The sequence below is a fragment of the Arachis stenosperma genome, chromosome 6 (assembly GCF_014773155.1).
Source record: "Arachis stenosperma cultivar V10309 chromosome 6, arast.V10309.gnm1.PFL2, whole genome shotgun sequence".
Classification (NCBI taxonomy): domain Eukaryota; kingdom Viridiplantae; phylum Streptophyta; class Magnoliopsida; order Fabales; family Fabaceae; genus Arachis; species Arachis stenosperma.
Genome location: NC_080382.1, coordinates 23,690,234 through 23,699,819, shown reverse-complemented (window position 1 = coordinate 23,699,819; position 9,586 = coordinate 23,690,234). Strand labels below are relative to the sequence as shown.

Sequence of the window (9,586 nt, the reverse complement as noted above, 5' to 3'; positions counted from 1 at the left end):
TGATGTGCGGAAAACGATCCGACACAAAACTCACCGGCAAGTGCACCGGGTCGCATCAAGTAATAATAACTCACGGGAGTGAGGTCGATCCCACAGGGATTGAAGGATTGAGCAATTTTAGTTTAGTGATTGATTTAGTCAAGCGAATCAAGATTTGGTTGAGTGATTTGTGATTTGCAGAATTTAAATTGCAGTAAAATTAAAGGGGAAGGGTGAATTTGCAGGAAACTAAAGAGAACTGAAATTTAAAGTGCTAAATCTTAAAGTGCAAGAAATTAAATGGCAAAAACTTAGAATGCAAGAAATGTAAATTGCAGAATCTTAAAGTGCAAGAAATGTAAATAGCTTGAATTGGAAAGGGAATTGGGAATTGGATTTGCAGAAATTAAACAAGGAAAAGTAAATTGCAACAAACAGAAAAATAGAAGATGACTTGGATTGAATCGGATCTTAAAACAGAAATGTAAATGAGATTGAAGAGCATTAAACAGGGAATGTAAAATTGGAATTCAGATCTCATGACCCAAGAGACTAGATAACCAAGTCTAGATCTCAACGCCTTCCTAGATCCAACAAGAACAATTGCAAAGGAGATGAAGAATTGTAAATTGCAAAGAAAGTAGAAGATAGAAGCAATTAACCGAAACTGAAATTCAAGTGTGCAGTAAATAAAGCAAAGAGATCTCAGGATGAGATTGAAACAGAATTCCTTCAATTCTCCAACCCAAGATCCAAGCAAATGTAATTGAAATTGAAAGAAAGAAAGCTAAGAGGAAGGGAATTCAATTCTCCTTCCCCAAGACTTAGAAATTAAAATTCACTCAACTCCAAAAGCTCTCCGAAAACTCTCTATGAAAACTAAAGGGAAAGCTCTATGAAAAATAAAAAGGAAAAGCTCTCTAAAAACTAAGAGGGAAAGCTCCCTAAAAACTTAAATCCTATGCTATATATACACTTTCTTCAAATGGTCTTCAAGCCTTCAATTGGGCCTTTGCTCTTGATGGAATTGGGTTGATAGAGGCTTTGGTTAATTGCTCTTGGAGTTTGGAGAAGAACCGAATTGAACCGGGTTGGAATCATGAAAGCTTGAGTAAAAGTTGGAGTAAAAGTCAGGGTCTAACTTTTGCTCCAACTTTTCACATCAGCACCCTTGTTTTGCTGATACCAACGTTGGGGCAAAAGTTAGGGGTCTAACTTTTGCTCCAACATTGGCCTCCCCTTGGTTATTCATGGCGCCAACGTTAGCCAGAAAGTTAGGGGCTAACGTTGGCGCAAACTTTTGCTAGCCCAGGGAGAGTTTTTCAGGCGCCAACGTTAGCCAAAAAGTTAGGGGCTAACGTTGGCGCAAACTTTTGGTGCATCCAGGGAGTGTTTTTCATGCCAAAAGTTAGCCAAAAAGTTAGGGGCTAACTTTTGCTCCAGCTTTTGCCCAAAAGTTAGCCAAAAAGTTTGAGGCTAACTTTTGGTCCAGCTTTTTGCTTCCTGGTTCATTTTCAATTAGTCCAAAAGTTTGAGGCAAACTTTTGCTCAAACTTTTTGTTCTCTCTTCCTCCTAGCCCTTCCTTCTTGTATCAAACTTTCTCCAAGCTTTCTTCACCTATCATTAATCAACCAAACACATCAAAGCTATGCTCAAAATCATGAGATATTCATTCTTTCATAATATGTGACAATTATAGCATAAAACCTCATGAAATAGCATGAATTCATACATGGTTGATTAAATCAAAGGAAACATGAAAATCTACCCAATTGGCTTGCTTTTGGCTCAAGAAAGTGCATAATTCAATTGAAAATAAAAGAAAAAGGCTAATGAAACTAGGTTAAGATGACTTGTCATCACAACACCAAACTTAAAGCTTGCTTGTCCCCAAGCAAGGAATGATTTATTGAGAAGAAAGAATGAAATGGAAGAGGATGTTCATGCTAGTAGAGTGTTATTGGTAGTTCATGGGGTTTTATGTGGATATGTAAACACTCACCTCTTATTGACTCTTAAGCCTAGAAAGTCTCCTTCAAGCTTCAAGTAACATACTGCTATGACCTCTCATTATTTCTTTATCCTTGGCTATTATTTTGTTCATAAGCTTTATTTGAGTGTCATGTGTAGCAAGTTCATTTCCTTTTCTTTATACTTGACACATTATTCACTATAGACACTTGGCTCACATTCCTTCTTAGAACATTGATGCCCAGCACCTCTTTGGGCTACTAAATGCCTTGTAGTTAGGTTGCTCTTGATAGTGGACTTTCAGCTGATGATCCCGGGTTAGTTAACCCAAGTCACCGAGTGTTGATGCACTCCAAAGAGCTTAATAATCCAAGCAGATCCTAATACAAAGACACCACAGGCATATATTCTAAGGTTCAAGCTATTGGTGTCCAGCTTTGTTTCTTTTTGTTTTCTTTTGTTCTACTGCCACTCTTTGGCTATTTCTTTTTCTCCTTTTTTTTTTTTCTTTTTGTTTTTCTTTCCAACCAAGGACTTTTATTTGATTGAGATTCATAGACAGTAGGCCACTTTCTACTTAGAAGGAGACATCCTAGTTCTCTTATTCACTAAAAGTGAGCTATCATACAATCACACATACATACCACCACTTACTTTTATTGTACTTCTGTCTAACAGAGGACTATCTCACTTCACATTCAAACATTTCTTTTATTGAATTGAAAATGCAGGGGACAAAGCATGCTTTTTGTTAAGTGAAAGTAAACACACAAGCACATACTTAAACTAGCATACTTATTTCAACTAGAACACTCAAGATGCAAAATGACTGAACTAACAGTTACTGTTGCAATGGTAACACTCAAACTTCCAAATTAGAACAGTTAAATGCTGATAAAATTAAGTGACAATACAACCTCTTGGTGGCTTCTTCTTCTTACTCTCAGCTGATGGTATGTAACCCTTCCAAGAGAGTGATTGAATTCCTATAAAGTTCATGGAAGTTGCTTGTTTCTCAAGCCCTTAGGTAACTTGTTAGTGTGCAGAATTTTCTTGTAGGCTTTTGAACTTACTTTGGTGTGTGAACACCAAACTTAGTTCCTTGCCACCTTCCTCATGCATCAAAATAACTATATGTGAAATCCTCCTATCTTTGTTAAAGACAATAAAAACTAGAAAAACTAAAAAGTAAACAATTGGTTAATTAGTTTATCTGATTACTCGGAGCTAGCATCCATGTATGCAGAAGGTGAGAATGTGCTTTTAAATGAGAATTTGGTGAAACACCAAACTTAGAATCTTTCATTCTCTCTTAATTTATTTTGGTGTGCAACACCAAACTTAGCTCCTTGCAATATAGATAAGTCTAATTAACCCTTTTATTGAAATAGCTATGAAAAGTGAACTACCTCAGGTTGGGTTGCCTCCCAACAAGCGCTTCTTTATTGTCATTAGCTTGACATCAATCCACTTAGATCATGGGGGTTGAAGATCATAGTGCCTCAGCTTTTCTCCTCTTACTGTGAACTTCCTTCCGGTCTCCTTTTTGATGATCTCTAGGTGTTCAAGTGAAAGGACCCGGTTTACAGTGTAGTATTCGGATGATTGTGGGGACACCTTCATTGGTTGGATGTTTAACACTACTTTATCCCCTGGTGAAAAGCCTTCAGTAGGAATCTTCTTGTTTCTCCACCCTCTTGGCCTCTTCTTCTTTTCTTTCTCAAAAGATACTCCCTGCCTTGGTGGTTCCTTATCTGAGATGTTGAATTTCTCATCTGGAAGTTTTGGATCTAGTTCCTCCTTGATTTCTTTGGTCTGTTGCACCATCTCTACTTCTTTCAAGCATGGATTTGGAAGTCTTGGAGCTAACTCATTGACTACCTCCTTCAAACTTTGATCTCTGGCCTTATCCTCCGTATACTCTTCTTCTTGAGTGGGCTCATGTGGGGTTTTAAACACATGGAATGCTAGGTGCTCATCATGCACTCTCAGCAACAATTCCCCTTTTTCAACATCTATCAGTGCTCTGCCCGTAGCAAGAAAAGGCCTCCCTAGGATGATGGGGGTGTTAGGGTCCTCCTCCATATCCAGAATGACAAAATCAGCTGGGAGAAGAAATTTTCCCACTTTTACCAGCACATTCTCTACAACTCCAACTGCTTGCTGGATGGATTTGTCAGCCATTTGAAGGAGTATTCGTGTGGATTTCAGCTCACAAATTCGAAGTTTCCTCATTAGAGACAAAGGCATCAAGTTTATGCTTGCACCAAGGTCACAAAATGACTTTTCAATTGTTATGTCTCCTATAGTGCAAGGTATATAAAAACTCCCAGGATCATCTTTCTTCTCTGGTAACTCTCTTTGGAGAATAGCACTACATTCCTTTGTCATCTCAACAATTTGTCCTTCTTTTAGGGACTTTTTCTTTGTCAGCACTTCCTTCATAAATTTGGCATACACTGGCATCTGTTCAAGTGCTTCTAAGAAAGGAATATTGATGCTGAGGGTCTTGAATATGTCCAGGAACTTTGAGTATTGCTTATCCTCATTCTCTTTTTTGAACCTCTGAGGGTATGGAAGTTTGGGGATATGTGGCTTCACCCTTTCCTTCTTCTCTTGTAGTTGTGTTTCAAGAATGTCCTTATCTCTCTTTGAGCTTTTTGCATTCTTGATTTTCTGATCCTCTTCACTTCTCTCTTCTGTCTCTTTTTGTGGAACTTCTCTGTTGTGTTCTTCCTGATTAATGGCTTTCTTCTCACTTTCCACTATGATTGCTTTACACTCCTCCCACTTTGTAGCTTTTCCTTTGTCCCTTGGGTGGTCTTGAGTGGCACTTGGGGATGCATCTGTAATTCGTTTAGCCATTTGTTCCATATGCCTCTCGAGATTTTTGATTGAAGCTTCTTGGTTTTTGCTTGTTGTGGCTTGATCTTTTCTTGCTGCTTCTTGATCTTTTCTTGCTACTTTTTGATCTTGTCTTGCCATCTCTTGATTTTTCATGAGTTTCTCCATCATTGTCTCTTGGTGCTTCATCATCTTTTCTATCAATGTCTCCAAGTTGGAGATCCTTTGAGTGTCTTGTGATGTTTGTGGCTGGTTGTGGGGTGTTGAAGGTTGATGGTGGGTGTTTTGGTTAGTGGTTTGGTTATTGGGTGGACAGTAGCTAGAATTTGAGTGGTTGTTTTGGGGTTTTCTATATGGATTGGGGTTAGTATTTTGCTGGTTGTGATTTTGGTTGTTTCTTGAGTTGTTTTGGTTTGAATTTCGTTGCCATGGTTGCTGATTTTGAGTGTGGTTATCTCCCCATCTTATGTTTGGATGGTTCTTCCAGGATGGATTGTAGATGTCACCATAGACTTCATTTTGGCCGGAGCTTTGGTTATGCACATATTGAGGTTGTTCCTGCTGCTGATCTTCTTGGTTTTCTTCATTTTGCCCCCATTTGGTTGATGGTTGGCTTGTATTCACTGCTGTAACTTGCAGGCTATCAATCTTTTTAGCCATCTGCTCAAATTGTTGTTGAATCTGCTCCTGCATTATCTTGTTTTGAGCTAGGAGGGTGTCAACTCCTTCTAGCTCCATTACTCCTCTCCTTTGTGATGGTTGGCAGTTTCTTTGATGAGCGAAGAAGTATTGGTTGTTGGCCACCATATCGATGAGATTTTGAGCTTCCTCTACAGTTTTCATGAGTTACAAAGAACCTCCAGCTGAATGATCCAAAGCTTCCTGGGATTTCAATGTTAAGCCCTCATAGAAATTCTGCAGCTTATCCCACTCAGTGAACATTTCAGGAGGACATTTCCTGATTAGAGCCTTGTATCTCTCCCAAGCCTCATGGATGGGTTCAGACTCCATTTGTGTAAATATTTGTACCTCAGTCTTCAACCTTATGATCCTTTGAGGTGGGTAAAATTTGGCAAGGAACTTGGTTACCAAATCATCCCAATTGTTGATGCTGTCTCTTGGAAATGATTCCAACCATTGAGTGGCCTTGTCTCTGAGAGAAAATGGGAATAGCAATAGCTTGTAGCTGTCAGGAGGTACACCATTGGTTTTGACAGTGTTACAAATCCTCAGGAAGGTGGATAGGTGCTGGTTTGGATCTTCCAAGGGGCCTCCTCCATAAGAACAGTTGTTCTGCACCAAGGTGATGAGTTGGGGCTTCAATTCAAAGTTATTTGCATCGACATTTGGGGTAAGGATGCTACTCCCACAATGCCTTGGATTAGCAAATGTATATGAAGCCAAGACTCTCCTCTGGGGTTGACCATTGTTGTTGGCCATTCTCACTGGTGGATTTGTTGGATTTGTTGAGTGTTCCTCCAATTCATGATATTCTTCATCTGATTCTTCCTCTCCAGCAACATTTTTTTCTCTTGCTTCTCTTCTTAGCCTTTGGAGGATTCTTTCGTCAGTTTCATGAAAGGTAGGAATCTCTCTTCTTGTATCTGACATACAAGCAAAACACAAGAATCACATAATATCAGAAAAGCAATAACACTTTAATCCATGGCTGAAGTGAAATATTAGTTAGCTTAGGCAAAAATTCAAACAGTTAGCGTGTTAGTCAAAAGTTAAAGAAACAGAAAAGAAAAAATGCTTGATCTAGATCTCCACTTCACTTAATCATTGTCAATCTATTTCAATCCCCGGAAATGGCGCCAAAAACTTGATGTGCGGAAAACGATCCGACACAAAACTCACCGGCAAGTGCACCGGGTCGCATCAAGTAATAATAACTCACGGGAGTGAGGTCGATCCCACAGGGATTGAAGGATTGAGCAATTTTAGTTTAGTGGTTGATTTAGTCAAGCGAATCAAGATTTGGTTGAGTGATTTGTAATTTGCAGAATTTAAATTGCAGTAAAATTAAAGGGGAAGGGTGAATTTGCAGGAAACTAAAGAGAACTGAAATTTAAAGTGCTGAATCTTAAAGTGCAAGAAATTAAATGGCAAAAACTTAGAATGCAAGAAATGTAAATTGCAGAATCTTAAAGTGCAAGAAATGTAAATAGCTTGAATTGTAGAGGGAATTGGGAATTGGATTTGCAAAAATTAAACAAGGAAAAGTAAATTGCAACAAACAGAGAAATAGAAGATGACTTGGATTGAATCGGATCTTAAAACAGAAATGTAAATGAGATTGAAGAGCATTAAACAGGGAATGTAAAATTGGAATTCAAATCTCAGGACCCAAGAGACTAGATAACCAAGTCTAGATCTCAATGCCTTCTGTTCATACCCTGACCGGGGTCCTCCAACTCGGCAAATTCGCAAGAGGTCCGACCTTATCCTAAAGCTCACACCTAAAGGTCGGACCTCGGACAAAGAGCAAGGAAGGCCCATCAAAAGGAACGCAGCCCAAACCTAAAGGCCGAAAAGGCCTGGAAAAGGCGGTTCCACAAAGATAAAGATAAAACTCCCAAAGATAAGATAAGATAAGAATATCTTATCCAGGGAAGATCACTGCCAACTACTATAAATACACTGGAGCACCCAGGTATGGCATTCATTCCAAATCTACACATATCTGCTTGGACCCATGCTAACTTAAGCATCGGAGTGTCATTGCAGGTACAACCACCAACCATTCTGCATACCAAGCTCGGGTCACCGAACCCCACCACGGGCCTCTCCAGACGACCGAGCTGCACGTTTCAGGCAAACCCTCGGAACATTGGCGCCGTTGCCGGGGACGAATCTGGAAGTCATCCCTCTACCATGGCGGACGACCCTCTCAACGATGAGCACGCTGCATCCGAACAAGAGGACGAAATTGACACCGGAGAACGACCGGACAGCCCTCTATCACCACGTACTCCAGGAGGAAACAAACAGAATCGCCCAAAAACGTCACTCCCAAACAAGGATCCACAAAATTCCGAAAGAGCGAAGAGCTCGGAAATTCTAGAAGCAGTCCGGGCACAACAAGACCGACTAAAACAACTCGAAGAGGACATAAAGAAGCAGAAAGAAACTGAACAAGATCTGAGAAGGGAAACTCGAAAGCGCAGAGAATTAGAAGAAAAACTGCGGAAAATAGAGGCCAACCTGAAAGACCGAACAGAACGCGGCACCACCACCGAGGGCAACCACGATCCCTTCACGCAAGAGATCATGAAGGAGAAGGTACCGCGAAACTTCAAACCACCCGATATGGACCTCTACGACGGCACCACCAATCCAAGTCATCACCTCAGCAACTTCAGAAGCAGAATGTACCTAGTCGACGCCTCCGACGCGATTCGGTGCAAAGCCTTCCCCACCACTCTCACCAAGTCAGCCATGAAGTGGTTCGACAACCTGCCACCAAGATCAATCACCAGCTTCGAAGACCTAACCAAAAAATTCCTAACAAGATTCTCTATTCAAAAGGACAAGACAAAACATGCCCCCAGTCTACTCGGGATCAAACAAGGTGACCAAAAAACTCTCCGAAAATACATGGAACGATTCAACAAAGCCTGCCTGGACATACAACACTTGCCCACTGAAGCAGCCATCATGGGACTAGCAAACGGCCTAAAAGAAGGACCGTTTAGCCAATCCCTATCCAAACGATACCCGACCTCCCTATACGTGGTGCAGGAGCGGGCGGAAAAATATATCAACATGGAGGAAACCTCCCAGCTAAGAAACTCTTCTAGGAAGGAATCAACCTACCCACTCCGAGATCGGGATCGGGAACAGAAAAAGAAAGAAGAACCCAACTCGGACAAACCACGGAAGTACCACAGCTACACCCCCCTCCGAGTCTCCTTGGTAGACGTCTACAGAGAAGTATGCCACACCGAAAAGATCCCACCGCCCCGACCGCTAAAACACAAGAAAGCAGGGAGAGATCGGTCCGAATACTGTGAATATCACAAGCTCTACGGTCATTCTACTAACGACTGCTACGACCTAAAAAATGTTATAGAAAAGCTAGCCAGAGAAGGAAAACTCGACAGATACATAGCAGAGAAAGGAGAAGAGACCAGGAAGAGAAGGCGGGGGGACAATGAAGATCGGGCCGAACAAACCCCACGAACACCTGAAAGACATGTTCACATGATAAATGGAGGTTTTGCAGGCGGAGGAACATCCAAATCCTCACGAAAAAGACACCTCAAAGAAGTCTATCACATCCGAGAAGACAGTCCCCTGCCCGAATTACCTACTATTTCATTCACCCGAGAAGATGCTCAAGGGATAATTACCGGACACGACGATCCAATGGTAATCACCATTATCCTAGCAAACGCCAACTTACATCGAACCCTGATTGACCAGGGAAGCTCAGCAGATATCCTGTTCAAAACGGCCTTCGACAAACTCGGGCTTGAAGAAAAAGAACTAAAGGCCTACCCCACCGACCTATTTGGACTAGGGGATACTCCGATCCATCCCTTAGGATACATCTCGCTACACACTACCTTTGGAAGAGGCGAGCAATCTAAAACATTAAGCATCGACTACATTATAGTCGACGTCACTTCAGCATACAATGCCCTCATTGGGCGACCAACCCTAAACAGACTGGCAGCTATAGTCTCGACCCCACACCTCTGTATGAAGTTCCCTACCGCAAAGGGAATCGCTACCCTAAAAGGCGACCAAAAACTAGCACGGCGATGCTACAACGAAAGCCTGAGC

The 9,586-nt window shown here is 41.3% G+C and overlaps 1 protein-coding gene across 1 annotated transcript; it reads right to left on the bottom strand.

Moving 5' to 3' along the window:
* Positions 1-1,552: 1,552 nt before the first annotated feature.
* On the bottom strand, positions 1,553-5,602 carry LOC130933904 (uncharacterized). Its single transcript, XM_057863505.1, has 3 exons — positions 4,553-5,602; positions 3,683-4,417; positions 1,553-1,597 (listed from the first exon to the last, which is right to left on the bottom strand). The coding sequence occupies exons 1-3, from the start codon at positions 5,600-5,602 to the stop codon at positions 1,553-1,555; spliced, it is 1,830 nt and encodes a 609-aa protein (XP_057719488.1).
* Between the last annotated feature and the right edge of the window lie 3,984 nt (positions 5,603-9,586).

What these genes read in the sequence shown, in the direction of transcription:
- LOC130933904 (XM_057863505.1), bottom strand. Translation starts at nt 5,602, where the DNA reads ATGGTGGCCAACAACCAATACTTCTTCGCTCATCAAAGAAACTGCCAA. An exon ending in TACAAGAGAAGAAGGAAAGG is followed by an intron (nt 4,418 to 4,552) that starts GTGAAGCCACAT and finishes GCACTTGAACAG; the next exon opens with ATGCCAGTGTATGCCAAATT. An exon ending in AGGAACCACCAAGGCAGGGA is followed by an intron (nt 1,598 to 3,682) that starts GTATCTTTTGAG and finishes GATTAATGATAG; the next exon opens with GTGAAGAAAGCTTGGAGAAA.